Source organism: Pempheris klunzingeri, chromosome 1, assembly GCF_042242105.1.
Source record: "Pempheris klunzingeri isolate RE-2024b chromosome 1, fPemKlu1.hap1, whole genome shotgun sequence".
Taxonomy (NCBI): domain Eukaryota; kingdom Metazoa; phylum Chordata; class Actinopteri; order Acropomatiformes; family Pempheridae; genus Pempheris; species Pempheris klunzingeri.
The window spans coordinates 21,422,821-21,443,892 of record NC_092012.1 but is presented as its reverse complement, the minus strand read 5'-3'; the positions used below and the strand labels follow the sequence as shown (position 1 = coordinate 21,443,892).

At 42.5% G+C, this 21,072-nt stretch overlaps 1 protein-coding gene across 1 annotated transcript in view; it reads right to left on the bottom strand.

The window, feature by feature from the left end:
- Nucleotides 1-5,973: 5,973 nt before the first annotated feature.
- Nucleotides 5,974-21,072, bottom strand: part of tln2a (talin 2a) — an 84,955-nt gene continuing 69,856 nt past the window's right edge. Inside the window, exons 40-58 of the mRNA XM_070855206.1 lie at nucleotides 19,660-19,792; nucleotides 18,960-19,061; nucleotides 18,521-18,691; nucleotides 18,284-18,430; nucleotides 16,192-16,293; nucleotides 15,697-15,816; nucleotides 15,270-15,416; nucleotides 13,866-14,032; nucleotides 12,790-12,973; nucleotides 12,498-12,623; nucleotides 11,374-11,490; nucleotides 10,954-11,139; nucleotides 10,718-10,825; nucleotides 10,091-10,196; nucleotides 9,278-9,402; nucleotides 7,531-7,719; nucleotides 7,270-7,452; nucleotides 6,988-7,113; nucleotides 5,974-6,502 (exon numbers count right to left, since the gene is read on the bottom strand). Coding sequence (XP_070711307.1) covers nucleotides 6,374-6,502; nucleotides 6,988-7,113; nucleotides 7,270-7,452; nucleotides 7,531-7,719; nucleotides 9,278-9,402; nucleotides 10,091-10,196; nucleotides 10,718-10,825; nucleotides 10,954-11,139; nucleotides 11,374-11,490; nucleotides 12,498-12,623; nucleotides 12,790-12,973; nucleotides 13,866-14,032; nucleotides 15,270-15,416; nucleotides 15,697-15,816; nucleotides 16,192-16,293; nucleotides 18,284-18,430; nucleotides 18,521-18,691; nucleotides 18,960-19,061; nucleotides 19,660-19,792 — 2,668 coding nt within the window. The 3' untranslated portion in view covers nucleotides 5,974-6,373. The remainder of the gene's footprint in view (nucleotides 6,503-6,987; nucleotides 7,114-7,269; nucleotides 7,453-7,530; nucleotides 7,720-9,277; nucleotides 9,403-10,090; nucleotides 10,197-10,717; nucleotides 10,826-10,953; nucleotides 11,140-11,373; nucleotides 11,491-12,497; nucleotides 12,624-12,789; nucleotides 12,974-13,865; nucleotides 14,033-15,269; nucleotides 15,417-15,696; nucleotides 15,817-16,191; nucleotides 16,294-18,283; nucleotides 18,431-18,520; nucleotides 18,692-18,959; nucleotides 19,062-19,659; nucleotides 19,793-21,072) is intronic.

Genomic DNA, 21,072 nt, shown 5'->3' with positions numbered 1-21,072 from the left:
TCAACAGCCCCCCTCACAGTGCCTCTGTGACAGTTCACGGGGCCACTGGCACAGCCGCAGCTGTCACACACAACCTGTGGTCAGGACTGGATGGTTGAGTAATAATAGTTTACTGTTGACTACACCAATTCATTTTTGTACATGTTAGGGAAATTAGACCTTGACAAGAATCTTCAAATTTGCTCATGTTCATGGGTGAAGCTAAGATGTATTGTAATGATAGGTTAGATTTGCTGTACACACACACACGCATATATATTACTGTTATGTAATATTATATGAACAGCACTGCGTTCTTGCCCTTCACCACCCATACTGACAGTATTTTGTCCTTTAGACTTTTGCTCCCTTCCTTTCTTGTCTGTATTTTTCTCCTTGTGTTTGGCTGAGTGCATATTTTGGAGATCTAACTTCACCTGCTTGACTCAGTCCATTGCTCTCACAGCCACTCCCACCTTTACTTTTAGAAAAGGGGCACTGGCTCTCTTTCAAATAAGATCATTCACTAATTCAGTTAGTATTTGAAAAGAATTAAGGGGAAAATCTGCAAAACGTCCTGATTAATCACACACTGAGGTGGATAGATCTCGACCAGTAACGACAGTGTGAGGACACCATATTGGTGTCAAAGTTCTAAGTGCTAAAATTTCCCTTTTTTTTTTTTTTTTTTTTACAATAAACTTTTTTCATTAAATTGTTTGTTTCCTTTCTTCTTTATTTCATCTCTTTGGTGGTCCAACGTGATCTCCTTCCTGTGGACGGCTGTCAGCTGTCACTGTGTAGTCATCCTGCCATGTGTTTTGTGGACTGCTTAGCAGCCAGACAGGCGCGCCAGTCATATACAGAGATCAGAGAGGCTCATGGCACAATCCATGTCACCCTAGCACCTTAGGTGGATAGAGATGACCATTGCCACATTGTACCTGTCCAACATTTAATGGTTTACGGGGATCGGGGGATGGGGCTTTGATTCAGGGTTGATTCAGGAGTTCTGCACTAAAATTTGTACTTGCAACTACAGTGTTATTTTTGTATTCTCTTGTCAGGGCCCTTATAAACAGACAACGTGTTTACAGCAGCCAACCACAATGTTTTACAATGACTTCTTCCAGACTTGAGTAAATACTCTAAAACAAGTCTTATTTCATCTAAAACAGGTCTGTAAATCTGACGGCTAAATCAGGTCTTAAACCACAGTTCTTCTCCTTGTTGCTTGTCCTAGACATTTTTTCTTCACTATTACTCAGTAAAAATCAATAGTATAGTTTTACTCTAAATTATCTGCTCACCAGGTAAATGTTTCACCATCCTGTTAAAGACAGACGGCTGTGATAACTGAAACAACCCTCAGTATTCCCAGAATTCCCATCATGCAGGAATGTGTGAGGCCCTCTAACAATGATGTTATGGCCTTTTCAAGAGCCACATACGTTTGTGGCACGTGTGTCACAAGTTTAAAGACCTTTGAAATTTGATTTCATTAGGTGACCATTGTCTGTTGATGGCCATGTATGCATTACTGTTGTGCAGAACTCATAAATCTAAATCTTTGTTTGTGTGGTGTAGCCCAGCTCAGCAGAGTCTGAGATCTAATTATCATTTCGTATTTTTCAAGGAATTCAACAGCTAGACCAAAAAGTAAAAGCACAGTTTAGTCAAACCTTCATCCTGCAGTGTCAGACCAGTGTCAGAGCTATTTGAACACTTCATCATAGATGTGTTGAGACAGCTGGGAGAGCAGCTCTCAGACAAAAATGGATGTATGGTGATGATTTCATTGTTAATGTCTAGACTGGAATTTCTCATCTCCTCCTCCTTAATTAAAAGTATCGAGGACGACTAATGTTGGTGGCCCACCCAGGCCTTCTGAGTCAAACTGTCTTTTGATGACTCAGCCTAATCAAGCTTAGTATAATGGTTTAGTTATGCAGAGCTCGTGTGTGAGGTCATGGCAAAATATCAGCGTGGTGAGTGTGTTTAGCCACAGTGCACGGTACTCGTTACAGCATGTCAGCTGTGTGATATTTTCCATCAGTGGAGTAAAACCACCAACAACCCGATGTGACACTTATCTCTTTATTGAAAGGAAAATGTAGAAAATGAAGGTCACAGTGGCTTAGAGGAGAGAATCAAGAGACTGTGCTTGTGGTGCCCACAAGTCAGGGCAGGTAATCTTACATTAAACACAACTGTCTTCAATGGATGAAGCATCTAACCACTATGTAGCACCCTGCAGTCATCAGTAACTGTACCCGCTTTCTGACGTTTATTATAATTAGATTTAAGGCATAAAAATAATGGATGAGCTGTCTTCTATCAGCTGCTTGTACACATTAAATCAAATACCCTCGTCCTTTTAGCGAGGGATTTTGCTGTCTCGCCCTCAGACACTTTAACAGGGACTCTTGTTACGAGCAAGTTCTAGTAGGAATAGATTTCTGTCACTTGGAGAATCATATGCAGAAAAGAACTAACTTGAAGGATTCAGGTCTAAAAGCTGCTGAGCAGCTGTGCCACTGTAATTGACATTGCTGCCTCAATTTTTAGTGCCAGACAAATTTAGCATCGCTCTCAGTTCATAGCTTGGACTGAATATAGCTTCAGGTTTAGTGCTGACTTAGAAATACCATCTTGTCCTGACAGACACTTAAAGAGACCTTGTTCGCCTGCCACAAGTCACCTCTCTGTTCTTCACTGGAGAACTTGTAGTGGAGTTCTGCAGTCTGTTTGCTGTGCTGCTGCTGACACACTGAGACAATGTAGAAGACACATACTGATGGATGTTTCAGATTTCATTTATTCAGCCAACTGTTATTTTACTTTCTGTACATTTTGTTTCCCAACAATAGAGTCTGAATGCTGTTTCAAGGCCGTCTCTAAACTGCCTGGTAAAGAACTGAGACCTCATGGGTCTGGGAATTGAGCTCAATTTCCTCCCTTTACTGTGTTTTATTGAGGCAAAATGCTTTATTCAACGCTGAGGTATTGTGCAGACTGATATATAGTGTAAATGAGGGAAAATATTTTATCATCCCTAAAGTAATATAAAACCAGCAACAATATTGACAAATGTTTCTAGATTTTTATTTGCCTAAAATGAGTGAAAAGAATTTGGAGTCTGAACATTCACCTGTAAATTAACTCCTCCCCCAGGTTGCTAAACATTTTACTGTGATTCAGGCCGTCTGCACCAGAGAACTCTGAAGTCAAAAACAGGGTGCTTTTTTGTGAACATACATGTATTCAACTAACTATTGATAAATGTGTGTCCTTTATTTTAAAAAAGGACTTGAAAATGTAATTTGTTGTTGTTGTGTTTCTTCCAACATTTCACTGTCTGAAGTGATTTTTTTTGACAATTGAAAGACCCATGTAAGCTCACGAGCGGAAGAAGACATATTACATCACACTGCAAAAAAACAAAGGAGGTGGTGCTGGAAGACAACTGGCGAAATGGTGAACCCTTAATTAACATGCCAGAAAGCTTATGTAGGGTTCATAAGTGTTCATAAAGCAGAGAGTAAGGGTGTGACAGCCAATGGAAGTACTTACACATTTCTGTCTGTCCAAAATAAAAGAACCACAAAACAGTTACATTGAAATGCTTTATTTTCAGTGAATACAAAAAATAGTTTTATAGAGGCCAGATAAATATCTTTTATATTGTAGGTTATCACTTATCTTTATTGTCCTAACTTCATAATTTTATTTGTTAAGGGAGGGGAAAAAAACAAACCATACAGAACACTTCAATTACTCCACATCATTGAAATGCGTCACAACATCTTAATGCTGACAGATATATTGAAAGGTTCTTATCACATTTATCTTCCAAAGAGGCGTAAACACACAAGAAAAAAAAAAAGCCCATCCATAAAATTTCAGTGACTTCATAACATACAATAAAGCAGTTGACGGACACAAATCTCCAGTCTGTCGTAGTTTAGAAGCACTGTGGTACATGCCCATGGAATGCAGTACAAAAATGTGCCATTTTTATACATTTATATATTTATATATATATAAACAGCAACACATTGTTTGACTGGTGGACAGTTCCTCTGTCATCCAAAGGCCTTATATATGGCAGAGAGTGTAAAATAGAAAGACAGAGGGGATGCAGTTGGTTCAGCACTTAGAGGAACAGTACAGAAAAAGTGGGACAACAAATGTTAGAAAACCCACAGACACAACCGCCTACATTCCTAAACAACTGCTTGTCCAGTACCTTCTGTTGATCGATGAGGTGAAACGGTCACTCGAGCAAACCAGATACTGTATGGGCTACGGACTAAGGCACTAATAATAACACTACAGACTTGACTGATGAGAAGTAGACCCCCCCCCACACACACACACACACACCCCACCCCTCCCACCCACACTCACACACAATATGCCAGAAAACACCTCTGAATTCAACCGTGTTGAGCCATTTGCTAAAGGTACACTGTCTGTATGTGGAGGTCAGAATCGCTCAGTGCATCCTCACAACTTTAACTGCGTCACTGTATAAACAAGAGACACATCTGAAGCACGAAGCCATGCATTTTCACAGCAGGACCTAATCTTACGAGAAACTGTCGTTTAACATTGAAACACAGCCCAAATAGTAAGAAAAGGGAACTGAACGCACTATCGTCAAACTCAGTAAACAAAGGGATCTTCTATTGCAGCAAGTAGTATATTCAGTAAAGTCACACAGAGCACCTTTTAATTCAGAGACTGATGCATAAAAAAGGAGATCAACTGCAGTGATTGGCGTTGCCATCATTTCACCTTCCATTCACTTAGTTTAATGTCAATTCTCACAGGTTTTATTTGTTACAATTAGCTTATTGCTGTTATTTAAATATTATGAATTTTGCCGCTTTCTGAATTTACAGAATTGGAGGTGAACCGACTCTGATCAAACACCTTTGCAGTACTGCAGGACAAATGACTACAATCACTCTCCAGCAGTAAGAAAGTCTTTAAGGAAAGGGCTGAAGTAAACCTGCAGGGAACCCTCAGACAAAGCACAGGAGCAGCGCTGCATGACATTCAACTGATTTAAAAGCTCTGAGGTATTTACAGGTATTCCTTATTTGCATGATGTAGCCAACCAACCTGCCTGGTTACTCTCTCCACATATTCTGTACTAATAAGCTAAATAAGCATTCGATTATGCAACATCACCTCCTGTATTATTACTTTGTTTGCATGGTGTAAGAGAGACTGCCCCCTACAGCACCATCCATGTTATTGCATCATGATCAAATTCTGTTGATACTGTATGGACGTCTCACTGCCTACAATTATTAAGAATAAAAGGATGTCTGAAGGAATGGGGAAGATGTCTGACAGATTTTCTTGCCTGGAAGCCAACGCAGGCTGGACTAATGGACCCCTAGCAGACCCCTCAGTGCTAAAGAGTGATACATATTCCGTCTGTGGTAATGAGTCGTACTGTGTACAAAAGCATTCACATGGTAACATAATGTAAAACATTCTACGTGAGTCTTGGCGGCCGCACAGTGACACCTACAGTGTATTCGAGGGCTCAGACAAACGTGAAGATGTTGCATCTTAAACACACATTTTGCATGTAGAGCCCATTAACATCAGCAGAAAAATGACAAGAAAGAAAGCAGAGACACGTCTATCACCATCTACCTTAAAGGGAGATTCCAAAAAAACAACTGTCCATTACTGAAATTTACAGGGTGGTCCAAGACACACCAATATGCAAAATCCTACCCTCCATCATGTTATGGTTGATAACCACTGAGCTAAAGACAAGCCGCATGATTCAAACAGAGATTAAGGTGCCAAATTGGAGCATAGAGGCATAAACATTCATACAATATCAGAGCACTGAGCTGAAATCCTTTTGCTCTCTGACGCTGCAGTTAAAACGGCCATATCACAAAAGCAATACAATCAGTTCTTCATGTTAAAAGTGTATGAACGAGAGTTGCAATTTCTAAAACAAAAAAAAACTGTAACTTATGCGCAAACATGAGAGAACATGAGCAGTACCATTTGTCCCAAGCATGTCACATTCTGGTTCAGGTTACATCGAGTCAAAGTAGTTAAGCTATACATGAGGACAAAAAGTAGTTCTTCAGTCCAGTCACCACAATCTTTATGTTGTTTTCAGAAAGTAGTCAGTTCCACACAGTAGTAACTTGCTAGTAGTTGACTTTCCATGTGATGAGGACTCAGCCAACAGGTTTAATGCAGACATGGGCATCACTGGTTTGTTTGTAGGCCACACACTTGTTCACGTGCGCCATTTAAAAAGGACATACATTTGCACACAAACATGGATGTGCTCTTCACACTGCTTCAAGCATATGCAGCAGTGATGGCTAATAATAGTTAATAGTAATTAGTTGTCGTCCTCTCGTAGTTCGCTGGGCAGGAACTTGTACTGCTGCTGCCTGATCTGAGCCAGCTTCTTCCTGGCTTCTTCCAGCTCTCTCTCCTTTCTCAGCATCTCCTCCTGGGCTGCAATGATCTGGACAGACCAAAAAAAAAAAAACATTAATTCAATGTATCTAACATTTTAACTGTTAGAAAACTCTGGCTAAAAACACACTTTAAGATTGCAGCTTAAGATGGATTTTCCAAAACCTAGTCAGGCCACTTTCAGTTCTTATTAAATGAACAATCTGATTGCAGAGTGCATTTGTGTTTGCATTCCAGTGAACCAAGCTTCAACTTCTGCAGGTTACGAACACAGTAAATGTTTGAGTATTGAATGAAAGAAATAATATCTTTCCTGAGAACAAAGAGAATATGAGGAGAGGAGGAGGAGGTACGGCCAACTGGGCTGGAATATACAAGCTGTTGGAGATGCTGAAGTTGTTGGTTTACTAGGACTTTTACATCCACAACATTACACCTGGTAATAAATCCATTTTTGAGAAATAAAGTTGGAAAGCCTGCCTGTTTAGGCAGCAGCAGCTTGCCATGCTAGTGAATGCTGCTCAACATTCTTACCTGCGCTATTCCACCCACAAACTTCGTCTTGACCACCACGTTGTGGTCGTCTGCTCTGTCAAACGCTGCCTTCTGAGCTGCCCGCACCAAATTGTCTGACGCCTTCTTCACTGCATTCCCAGCAATCTATTAGAGGAAGAGATCAGACGAGAACAGCTAATAGCAGCATGAACAAGAGAAGAGCTCATTATTGTTCTAATAAATCCAAAGCCCAGTAAACGGTGTAGTAGAAGACAGTGAGCAAAACTGTGGTATCCCGTTTAGAGCGTGTCTGTGCTGTACCTGTAGCCTCCTCATGGCCTCAGAGTCCTGGTCAGCCTTCACCTTACAGGCCACCAGCAGCTGGGCGGTGGAGGCCGCCACCTGTTTGGCTGAAGAGATGAGCTTCTCCTCACTGGCGTGGCCTTGCACAGAGGCGTTGGCTGCCTCGCACAGGTTGCTGGTGGCTGCTGCTACCATTCGGGCCTGGAGGAGAAACGTTTTCATTTTGTTGGCAATATTGTGCCACGGATTATAAAGTGGCCCCCTGGACTACACACTTACAGCAGAGATGAGTCCCTGGGACCACTGTCCATCGTCAACAGCGTTGGCAGGGATGAGGCCCACTTTGCCCTGAGCGACCAGCTCTCTCTGTGCAGCTGAGGCTGATTTGACCAAAGCACTGGTGGCTGCAGCGATGGACTTGGCTGCCTCCAGGATCTGCTCCTCGAAGTTCAGATTCTCGTCCGCAAGCTGAAGAGGAAGGAGAGCAGTCAGTCAGACAGGATGACGTCCTTTGTTAGCCTAAAGCTTGTTTCCTTCAGCAACACTAAGATTTAGAGTGGAATGCCGGCTCAAATCTAGACGTGACCCTGGTCAACTCAATCTGCAGCGTTTGTCTAGAAGTCACACAATAAGATTCACTGTAACAAGTCCAGTGTAATAACTCTGCAATGCAAACAATATTCAAGTGTAGAGTTTTGCATTGAAAAGACATTAACTTGAGTCACCGCTCGAAGTTCCACTGAGAAACTTTTTCCAGTAGACACATTTTTTAAATGATGACTTCCAAAAGCTCGACAGAGCCAGATACAAAGTGCTTTTACAACTACAACAGACGATAAGGGGCTAAGATGCATCCGAAGAAGAAACAAGACTGTATCACACATCCAATCATACTCAAATCTGCCTGTTTGAAAACACACTCACACACATACACATTCACACCACAAGTCTGTAGACAGAGCGGGACACTGTAGGAATATGTTTGATATATAGTTGGGACTGAATAACAACCTAATATATCAAACATATCAGACAGAGCCCTGCATAGAAGGCCTCCGGTGGTGGGGGCAGGCAGGGAGGGAGGGGAGGGGTTAACTGGGAGCCAGAGGACATATACTGGGACAGGCTTTAGATAGAGCCACCACAGATGGATGGATAATCGGAAAAGTAGGAGGAGGAGGAGGAGGAGGAGAGGAAGAGGAGGGGGAAACATGGCACATGTGTTGTATGGAAGAAGCTGATATGGCTGAAGACAATGGTCTGTCAGTGGGTTCTAACTCAACAGTGAAGAAAGCATCAGCTACAGAGAGACTCTGGGAGGGAAAGTTGGATGCATAATGGATATCCAATAACCTGTGTAAAACGTGAGTGTCTGATATTGGCATGGGTTCAAAGGAAATGTAATGAGAACATGTAAACAGGAAGGAAAAGGCACAAGACACACAGCACCCTATGTGTGAATGTCAAAAAAGAAAATGTGTAAAATACATTTTGTTTGTCCAATATTAACGCAAAGAACAGAGACGTTTACAGACATGCACTAGACATTGAGAAAGGTTAACAAGGGTCATGCTTCAAGGCACTGCTACAAAACCAGTGTGTCTAATATAGAATGCTGTAGAATAAACCTGCTCTAAATAACCCAGAGAGGCAAAAACTGACTGATATTAGGATTTCATGTGTAATACTGGGGTACAACATCTACTCAGTATTTCAGTTGTACTAATTGAGTGCTTGGATATGATGATAAAATGATAAAAAGTCTAGGAATCCTGATATGAAACAGGCTGCAGGCTAATGACCTATGCAGCCTATGAAAGGCAGGGACGCCATCAGTCAGGTCAGGAAGTAACTGAGTGCATATACTGTTCCATGATGACCCTCTTAGTTCTTAATTTGAGAGTTATGGCCATTAAAGCTTTACACTAAAATCACAAATGTCTAGTGCTCTGCAGCTCTTTTAGGGACATCAGCCCTTCATACACAGACACAGTCCCAGTGAGTTATCAGTCATGCAGTCACCCACCTTGGGCTTGGCTCTGGGTTTGAGCTGCTCCAGCTTCTTCGCTGCTGCTTCAATGGATGCTGCTGCTCCAAGCAGCTCAGTTTCTGCAATCACTGTAGGATCCTCAGGGTCCACCCACTCTGAACCTGAGACAGGCATGCACACATGCAATTAATACTATGATTTCAATTTGAAAACAGGATTCCAAAAAAAAGACTTGAAGTGGTGTGTCAGAGACCATGCCTCACAACAACACTGTGATCACACAGAAAATAAAAAATAACAACATCCCATGCAGAGCTGATGGAGGCCATGAAACTGCCATTCACTGCAATGAAGATGGAGTGATTTATTTTAAATGAGACGGCACAGAAAGAGAAGCGCGATGGATGGAGCCGACTATGTACTGAAGAAGCCTGCGAGCGGCTGGACCTCAACATGAGATTTAGTGAATCATTGTTAGCGCTGAGGAGAGAAGGTGCTGCTCAGTTCACAACTGGTGAAAGAATTCGCAGTACAGAAAGCAATGCTAACTTACCTCCATCTGTAGCAAGAGAAGGAGGACAGGGATATTACCAAAAGTTTGTTTAAAAGAATGTTTCTGTTTCTCTGTAATTTGGGAAATTAAAAAACGTGTTCTCTTGTAGATGTAACCTCCGACTGGGGATTACAAACAATGACAGATTTTGTAGGGAGCTTCATTAGGAAATAAAAGTTACACTTACTGATGTAGAGTTCATCACATATAACACTGTAAAAGTAGTCTGTGTGTGTGACTGTGTGTGTGTGTGTGTGTGTGTGTGTGTGTGTGTGTGTGTGTGTGTGTCTCGTTACCTTTCATGGCCTCAGCGGTCTGGATGAGCTCTGTAACAGCTCCAGCCACCCGTTTGGAGCAAGCTGCCAGCTGCTGCTTCTGCTCTCCAGTGGGCTTCTGCAGGACCTACACACACACACACACACACACATTAAAGAAACATTACTATGCTTGAAAAGACAGACAACGTTCCCCTGGTTGTGAGTTCTTCCAAAAATGATGAAATGGTTTCAACTGAGAATAAAAAAAAATATAGGATGGAAAGCACCCAAATTTAAGTATACTGCATTTCTATTAACCCCCAACAAACTCTGTGTGGCTAAACATAATTAAAAAAATTTTTTTAAGATACCAAACATCAGGATAACAGCAGAGGAATGCAAAGAAACTCATCATAAGCTAAATCTGAAATGTTTCCAGTTTATGTAATTGTGCATCAATAAAACAGGGTGTCTCTGCTCCGGCTATTTCAGTCAAAGAAGCGAAGGATCAATCAGATTTACAATTTATTCATTCTATTTTCAGTATTTCAGTGTGTTTCACTATGAGCCATCATGAGGGCAAAATGTATACATGTAAAATAGTTAGATGACCCCCCCCTCCTTCTCCCTCTGTAAAGATACTTACTGGAACCACATTCAACCCACCAGTAGTACTTGTTCCAGTAGATCGATGTATCCAGTTGTGCACTCTGCTCCGAACATCAGCGCTCTGTTCTTCACCTCCTCACTGACCTCTGGGTGGTAGGCTGCTTGCTGAAAAACAGACGCATATCAAACGTTAATCTCCTCAGTTTATATGTAAAGGAGATATTTCATGACATCATGTAACTAAATGAGACATTATACTCATGTGACTTGTTTCTATAAAGGTAAAAAAGGACCTTGCAGGTGGTGAGCATGTCTGAGATAGCCTTGCGGCTGAGGTTGGCTGTATGGATGATGTCTTCCTGCCGGGCAGAGTTCCCCGCAGCCACTGCTTTAGCAGTTGCCATGGTGATGCCCTTCGTCATGCGAATGAACTCCTCAGGTGTGGTCGTCTTGTCGGGAGCATCCCTGGATTGAAACAGCTGGGGATGACAGAGTGGGTGGTTAGAATTTGGCAGGCAATAAGAACCGTATTTCCTTCTAACAAAATGAATCAGTGTGTTACTTTTCATGCTCACAGTGGTTTAGGGGGAGAAGCCATTATATCATTCTTGAACAATCATCATTCAGCATCAATCAGTCACATGTAATTCTTGTGATCCTGCATCACTGTTGTCCAGCAACCATCCATGCACATGCCCTCCACCCGTACTCACCGCCATTTCCTGTTTGATACACTCGATTGTGGCCTCCAGCGCTCTAGTGCCCCGAGTGGCCTCGTCCTCTACAGCCTTCACTGTTTTCAGCAGGGACGTCACGTTGGTCACCATAACCTGGCAAACAAAATTTGAAAAAAAGATTGTTGCTCATTCACATCAACATTTCACAGCAATGGGGATGGAGCACTGAAGCACGTTGCACCGTCTTCACTAATCCAACCAACTGCTGCAGCCACGTGTTGATTAGATCCCTACACATCGCCCTATCCAGTCTGGGTTTACACTGCAGTCATCAATATTTCCAGCATATTTTCCAGATTTGCCTGTTTCTGTATGATCGTAGATATGAGCCTGTAGTTTAGCCTGCTGTGTTTTAAGCATGGCAAAGGATGAGGATGCATTACATCAAACTCACAGGCAGGGGGCGCACAGCAGCCACGCAGACAGCACACAGCACTGAAGAAGCTAAAATCTTACAGATGGCTTAGCTGGATTTTTTTTTTTTTTTTCACCTCAGTTCCAAAACTTGCATGTGAGGCATAATGTTATCATCTGAAAGGGTCTGAGACACACTGAGCTGCCGCAGGCTGTGAAGCTGACATTTTTATAAAAACTTCACAGTTTGAGGTGATAATGAGCAGCTGACGAACTGTTGAAATACACACTGCATATGTGGTGAAGCCAAGGATTCAACTGATCCAGAACACCAATCTCTTGGTTGTTAACAGAACATCACTGAGACGCAGTCTTCGGTTTAACTCGTGTGAACAGGCTTCACAGTGACAGGAGAGGTGCTGCAGCTGATTAATGGAGGCGGGAGGCAGTCTGCTACGTATACACACATTATGTGGGATGTGGGATTTTAATAGACCTTTTTCATATGCGTTGCAAGAGAGCATTATTGGAAAAAAGAAAATAACAGCATTATTTGCCTCTCAGAAAAAAATAGTTTAATATATATATAATATATAATGAAACTCCCAAATACAACTCTGATCTTTAATAATTCTAAATCTGAAAAGGACATCGAGACCATATCTAACTGCATCCTACCCCACTGGAGGTCTTTAAATTAGCTGACAGTGTCAGAACATGCAGACACCCTGATCCCCCCCCCTCACCTTGGCAGCGCTCTTCAGCTGGTACATGGATGGATCATCTGCTGCCTTGCCAGCAGCACACTTGGTGGCACTAATGAGCTCAGCCAGCGCCTTGGCCACATCTTTGACAGCATTTATCAGAACCACCTGGAGAAAGGACACACAGATAGACGCCAATTTAACACAACCCAGACTGGAAGAGAGACAAAAACTCTGAGAGGTTATTATTTCACACCTCGTTCTTCCAAATTTCCGATGACACAGTCAGATGTGGTGAATAAAAGGACAAACAGAGAGGAGAAATGAAGCTAACCTGTGTCTCCGGGTCATCAGAGCCAATACTGGCAGCTCCCAGTTTGACCACATCTGTGAGCTGGGTAATGGTTTTGGCAGAAGACTGGGCTGCCTGAGCCAACTTGTCCTGACCGGAAGCTGCGCCGGACACCAGCATCTTTGTGTCCTCGACCAGAGCTTTGGCCGTCTTCAAAATGTTTTCCCTGAGAGAGAATACGAGGAAGAAAGAGGAAGACAAAAAGGGTGACATCATTTCAGCATTCTTCTCAGTCATGTCTTACTGCCGCAAAAATAAAATGTACATGTGTGCAAATGACAGTCATCAAAATGAGGCACTCCAGCACACATCTCTTGTCATATCAAAGGCATTTGTACATCAAAGCTGCTGCAAACACGAGGAGGATAGGGAAGATTATGCAACAAGCAGTTATTTTTCTAACAGTGACAAGAGAAATTGTTGAAAGCTGCTGCAAAGTTTCTCCTTGATTTTCAAGGGAGCTGTGTGATATAATTTGAGGTAAAAAGTAATTCCCCTCCCTTTCATCCTGCCCCAGCAGGGCTTCTCTACATCTTTGCCTTCATGATTCTTTAGTGAGGGACAGTACAATTTCACTAACAGTTATCTGAACGCTTTTGGTCATAGTAGCATGTAATGTGCCAAGTCTTGTCTTGGGTTACTTGACGTGCATCTCTTTGAACTCCACTCATTCAAAACTAAGTAGGCCAACCAAATCAAACACTAAATTATGGACACTTCTTCTTGGATTTCCTAGAATGTAACCAGAATTATTTCTATCCTGCTGTTTTTTTTAAGCACCAGGGGAGTCTTGCTCAGAGTGGAGTCTTTAGTCTGAGAGGAAGAACAGATAGAGGTGACACTTCCTTCTTCCCTTCGTCTCATACACCCTGGGGGTCATTTCTAAACTTCAGAGACTTCCTGCCCCCTGTACACCAGCTAATATGTCATTCTGTCACTTTTGGACGGGAGATAACCAGAGGGTGGATTTTAGACTCCAGGCACATCTTGTAGCACTTGTAGAATTAGTGATGTCACTTGCTTGTGTACACGGACACCAGCACATTTCCAGCTCTCACCTGTGGTCAGCGAAGGACTCGTCATTCTCTGCGTTGAGTGTGCCGGCAGAGGCAAACATGATGGTGGTGTCCAGATCGGCAATGATGCCAGACACGGCGCTGGCTGCTGTGATGCACGCCTGAGTGCCCTTGTTTCCTGCCTGGAGGGCTGAGAGCACCAAGGACACCTGAGGACACACAGACAGACATCACACCCTATAATCATACAGGCGAGGACATGCAGGTATTCTGACCTCAGGCAGAATGTACATTTCCCTACACTGTAAGTGACGAGGTATGGTTCCTTCTGTTTTGATTTAATTAGTCTCTTACTGTAAAGTAGTATTACTGCATTTTGGTGAGTGGAGTGCAGTGGAGCATATCTTTACTGGTCAAAATAGAGCAGAGAAAAAAAACACACTGCTATAGATTGTGATGGACACTTTCATTTAGCATTGTTTATGATATCCGTTTCCTTGGAACATGATAAATAATGCAGTCAGCTTAGAAGCCCAAACACTAGTCACTAGTAGAGAATTTAAAAATCTGCCGTGACAGCAAAAAACCATGTGGACGCCGGGCAACACAGACCATCACTCACTCTCCAAATGAGCACATGTCAAACTGTTTTTTCGACTCTATTTGCTCGCAGGAGCCTGAGTGGCAGGAGGAACTGACTGCCTGATGTCTTTCAATTCTAATGGCTGTGATTAAGTTAAGGGTGAGGAGACCAAAACAGACCAAGCACGACATGCTTCACAGACTGTTCTTGTCATGAAGATGTTAAGCAAAAGAGAAAAAAAAGCCTGGCTTTAAAATTAAAATGTTCAAATGTTCAGAATTTGAAATTAGTATCTATAAAAGCAAGCTGCTGTGGATTCCACTAATGAAGCAGCAACTAATACATCTGGGTGAATCTGTTTGCAATCACAGGCCATGTCTGTATAATGTCTGTACAGTGTTGCTGGACTGCCTGGATACAATCTGTGCAGTACTTAGGCGAGATACATTACTCCACACACTGTTTTAATAATTCATGCTTAAGAACTATGAATTAAACAGTCAGCCTTTGAAGCATAAGCATGCCCTCAGCAAATGGTTTCTCACAAAATGCCTTAATTCAGGAGGTATATGATAAAATGAATTATAGCACTAACCCTCTTATGCTGTTGATACCATGACAGCAGAATCACTAGGTGTAAACTATACAACATAACGCTCTAATATTCAAGTAAAGAACAACCCTGCAGTTAGTTTGGTGTGGATCACACGAGGCCAGGTGATTTGGTATCATCAGAATTAACGTTGATAGAAACGATATAAACTTATTTAAGCTTATTTAATTAACTGACAGAGCTACGTACATTTCTTAATAAAAGAAGAAAACAAATTTCAAACTGAGCTCTGTCTCTGATGGGATAATACCTTCTCTGTGACTGCACGGGCACATTCGATGAGCTCTCGTTTGGTGAAGCCGTCAGACGGAGTGATCTGCAGAGCTCCAGCCTTCTGGACGAGGAAGATACAGCCATGTCCAAGCTCCTGCACTCGGGTCTTGATCTGGAAACCGATCTGGAAAAACAGAGAGCACAAGAAATGGTTCAAGTGCAAAAATAAGAAGCCTAGTTTATGAACCCTCTTGCCTTCTAGGAGACAATTTAGATGAGAAAAGTCGTGTACTCTAAATGTTTAAACAGAAAAGGTGTCTCAGCTCCACCATGACACATTCATGTGTGCACTACACACATTTTTTTTTTTTTTTTTACATGCATGCAGCTCTAAGTGCTGAAAATAGAAATGTGTATAATGGGTGAGACAGTCTGTCTCTGGGTGATGCCCCGGCCATGCCCACCTCTTCTGGCTCAGCTGTGTGAGCAGCCAGTCGTCCCTGAACGGCCAGCTGGCTGTAGTCCACAGTCACCTGAGAGGCCAGGGCTCCCAGCTCATCTGGACATGTCACCGATTTGGTCATCTGAGGGACAAACACACACCGACTGTCAGTGTAAACTAACACACATGTATGTTTACTCCACGTCACCTGTACAAGAATAGTGTGCTGTTTCATAAAGAAATGCTGTAATTCTGATACCCTCGGTAGGAGCCCTTGCTAAAACAAGACTGTTTTGTACAACACAAGTTTGTCAACTCATTCAGATTATGCTGAACTGTTAATGTGCTGTTTAGCCTCAGGAGATGTTTCACACAGACACAGAAGGTTGATTTTATTTATAATCATAATTCTGAGACATTTCATATTATTATTATTATTATCTAACAAATAATAATATATTCACAAGTGATGGTAACATTTCCAAAATAGTCTAACAATGTAAACAGTAAGGTTTACCATTTCCTGAGCGGTGACAGCGATGGCCTTCGAGTATTTTACCATACTGGTCTGGTAATCCACAAATGAGCCCTCTGGTTCAGGAGGTGTACCTTCATCCAGCTGAGACACACACACACACACACACACACACAGTTAAAATGGCCACGCAGTCACTATAGGTGTGATTAGTTTGTCCTTCATAAACCAAACACTTTCAAACATGAAGATAATCAACCATTCAGCTCTTTAGTTGCAGCGCTGTGTTAAATCCAATATACCCTTCAATGACAATAATTCTGTCAGGTACACAGGCATTAGCTCATCTGCAAACCAACGATGATGCAATTTCATATTCAAACACTGAGAATGAATGATAAACACTCATTACAAATTATCCACCAGATCCACTGTAATTACAGCTTTAAAAACATTTCATCACCAGCTTGTAGTGCACACATGCTTCTTGCATTTCTGCTAAATTAGACTCAACACATCTGAGTGTCATGGTAAAGCGGGGGAGGAAAGACAGATGACGCCATGTGGGAAAAGCATGCTGGTGCTGAAATGAATCTACAAAATAGCAAGTACACGATGCTCGTTTAAGCCACGAGTGAACCAACACCCTAGAATCTGTGGTCTTGACTGAGTGATGAAAAAGTTGAGCAGAAAAGCTGTTAAATCACCTCGGCTGGAGCCACAGCAGAGAGTGAGCATTATGCTGATACATTATCTAAGAGGATTATCTTCTTTTAATCAACTACTGACATGCACGCACCAAGGGACACACCAACAAAACACACACACACACACACGGTCATCATGTAGATCCAAAATGAAGCACTTAAAATTATTCATGATGTGCCACACAAAGATGATGCTGTTCCTCCTGCTGACCGCCACCTGAGGCACTCCTCACCCCTGCGATAAGGCTCAGTGAGGAAGGCAACAAGGGATGCAATTAGTTGACGGTGTCTGTACTTGAGATAAAAGGCTTTTTCTTGTTTCACACCTTCTGTGTTTGCCACCAGTTTGACTGTTAATTGGAAAGACTGAAAGTTCTGAAAGCCGGACTCCGGTTGTGTTGGCAGTCACCTTCCCTTTGCTCCGAAGGCTTGTGATTTGCATCATTATGCTAATCAGGGACTTTTTCTGGTGTCTGAGGTTGTAATCAAGGTGTTGCAGAAAGCAACAGGAAATCATGGGGAAAGAAGAAGAAATGACATCATCAGAAAATGATGGGCCTTGATGGTACAAATCCAGGAACGTCCTGGAAAAATATCGAGATCATTTCCTGTCCTGCCAGTTCTCCTGTACTCTCTATCAACTTCTAACCTATTTTTTGTCCTCACTTCACTAATCGGTGCAGCAAAAACTAAGGCCTTTTTCTGGAGTCTGAAGGCAAGCACTTGTGTGGGGCTACACAGGGTGGGGCCAGGCCTTAAGCCACTGGCTTTAAGTTGCAGAGAGGAAACAAGAGCACATTTCGGCTAATGTCTCCATGCTGGTTCTCCTCGAAAGGCTTTGGATTACTGTTGCTATCCATGGGGAGAGTAGGGAGCCTTGATAATCTTATGACAAAAGTGGATGAACATATAATCTGATTTGTAGCCATATTGCCTTGTAACACAAACAAAGATGGGGCAGAGCTGTAAACCGATCACCAGCTCATGCTGAGGATCACATGATGACATGAGACATGAGAGTGAACTGGGCACGTCTGATTAAGGCACCAGTCTCAAAAAACATCTTCAGATGTGTAAAAAAAAAAAAAACAGCTGCTCCTGTGCAGCTAAAGAAAAAATATCAGGAGGTTAGGGAATCAGGTAAACTCCGCCTTCTGGAAATCTCTCAGGGCCTGGGAACATCTCGGGATCCATAGATGAACCTGGAGACATGGCTAGGGAAGAGGATGTCTGGGCTACTGCTCAAGTGATTGAGAACATTTGTAGCTGCTCTCAAGTCTTATTAAAGAACCAGAGAGGATGAACTTATTTTACCCATCACAGTCATGACATTCAAGCAAACAGAAAGCTACTGGCCACATGGTGGTGTGTTCTGGTCACCTGTGCTGGCCCTGCTGCACCCAAGCATCCCCCCCTGCAACACTCACCTTGGCCATGGCATCTGCGATAGACTCCACCATTCCTCCCACCATTCCCACTTCACTGGCAGCTTCATTCAGAGTCACCATGATATCATCAACTGCCTCCTTCATGAGCTGGGCCGCCTCTGCTATGGCATCATGGGTATGGGATGCCTGTGTGACACCAAAACACAAGCACACGTTAGATAGTCCGGATAATCCTTCCAGAGTTGGTGCAGCGGTAAGAAAGTAAAGTGGTTATACCTTTCGGTTTCCTCCACCCTCCTTAGCGGCGTAGAGCATCTGCAGGGCAGACTCAGCCAGGGTCTTAGTTTGGTCCAGGAACGTCATCTGCTGCTGGTGGTCCTTCAGCTTTGATGCCACGCCCACAGAGGCCATGATCAGCGGTTCAAAGTAGCCAGCCAACTGGGTCACCTGAGGCAAAGGGTGAAAGGTTCTGTCAGAATTACAGCAAATGTTACATTTTCAAGTGGAAAACTCAGCATCTGAGTTTTAAACTACACACAGAGAGCAGGGGCATCTACTGGTTGAAGAGATGTTGCTGTGATACTTGTCATAATTTTGTCCAGACCCACTCCTGACAAATGGAAATCTGAAATGCTACAACCCATTTAAAAAGTATTACTTTGTTGCTTCACAGTTCCTGTATGTAAGTAAAGTAATTAACTCCTGCCCTATATACCTTGTGTCCTAGTTGGGACGCTTCGCCCCTGGCAGCGGTGGAAACGGGGTCAATTAAATGGCCAATTTCTTGCACAGTGGACGTCAGCTGCTCTTGTAGCGCCTGAAGAAAGGAAATAAAAAGAAATTAGTTTTTGTCTTGCTTTTTATGGGAGACAGAGGTATACTCAAGTAATTCAGATGAAACCTGCTAAAAAGCACTGGGAAGGGAATTAAACAGAGACAAATTTGCCCAAAGCTACTCTAGTTTTTATATGTAAGCTGAAAAGGTGGTGCAAGTACCAAAAGCTGCCATGTGTCCGGTTCGTCATTAGAATATAGCAATCTCAGGTATAGGTCATAAGGAGTTAGTGGGAACCAAACTGTACTGCAGGTCTGCTGCTAGAAGATGCAACAAAATACTTGTTTGCACTGCATTAAGTTTTTTTAAATGACATATAGCAGCCGAATGAGCTGCTTGTGACCTAGAATGGACAGAAACCTAATTAACACCACCAATAATAGATCCCTTATTCTACAGAGTGACACAAAAAGCAAGAAAAGGACTTTAAAAAGAAAAATCAACTATCAGACTGTAAAATACTGAGAAAAAGTGCGACAGAGATAAATACCAGACAAGGCCGAGCAAATAGAGACAAATCCAAACAGAGAAAGACACCGCTGGCTGGAAAATGTCACATCATTTTCTGATGGTTGCTTACCTCCAGTGAGATGTCGTCTCTGCTGGGTAAGTTCTGGCTGACTGCTGCCAGAGAGGCCTGCTCAATGTCCCGGATACATTTGTTGATGTTATCAATTGACGAGTCGCACTCCCGCTGGCCCGGGGCCTTGTCCCTGAGAATAAAACGGGAAGAGGAAAAGAAGAGAGACACAAAGAAATAAAACGGTTGGTACTTTGGTACTTTTACATCACGTATAGCAGGGAAAACAGAGAGCAGAGAAGGCGAAGAAGAAAGGAAACAAGAAGACAGGAAGAGAGAAGAGCAAATGTTAACATAACTAACACTTATTAAATCACAGACAGGTTCCAGAATGACTTTTTAACATCTTTTCTACTGGTTGTCTCATCTCATTGCTGCTCAGGTCACGTCTGCTGCAATGTGGCCTGTAGGGTCCTGTCACTAGACAGGGAGATCAAGCTGGGCAGCCAAATTAGCTGTGAAGCCTCTGTAGTGTCTGGGGCCCCCGTCACATGGGCATAAGAAGTTTAGTTAAACATCCATTTCCATGCATGACAGCACACTGATAGTGAAACTAAAATATAACCACAACCTCTGAGTGTAATGAGGTTAAAGTCATGAGGTCTACTTTTGTTGGATGGAGTCCGTTCCTATTTGTTACTATTCATTTCTATTACTCCTAGTACTTAACCTGCAGTGTAAAAGGAAGGCTGTGATAGGGATGCTAAGCTATGCATGAACGCTAAGGTGCAGATGTTCTGAGCTGAAATATTCCATCGGTCTTCTTCTGATCAAGGTCAGGTACAAAAGGTGTGAAAGAGGAGATTAACATTTTCAGCTGTGGAGGTATGAGAGCAAGCATTTGTTATGCCATGGAGCAGCACTTTCTAAAGGACGGTACATTAGTCTCACAGCTGTTTTTGCAGAGCAATTAATTCAGTTTAATTGGAGATAAAAACTGATATTATAGTCAAAACCTAATTCTGAATGTTTCAACCTGTGTGTGTCCAGAATGAGTACATCACAGCAGTGAATAGAGTACAGTGGTGTAGAAATGGGCTTCAGGATGATGATGTTTTGGCAACTTCTAGCAACCTCACAGTGACGACAAGACTCCAGTAAGTTACTGCTCTCTGCCAAGAAATAGTCTGTCACAGAACCCCACAGAATGTCTTGTTTCAACCTTGCCTCTGGTGCAGCTTAAACAAATGAGATACATCTTGGTAATGAGTGAGTTTGAAAGGTACCAGTGAGCAGAAATGGTTACTGTGGACAGAGCCAGGCTAGCTGTTTCATATTCACCACAGGGAGGTACTGATTTTCTTGACGAGCAAGCAAATAAGCACATTTCCCACCAATACCAACTGCAAACTATTCCTTAAAGTTTCACCTTCATATGCTTTTGGCAAACATTTCTTTTATTACATCAGTAGA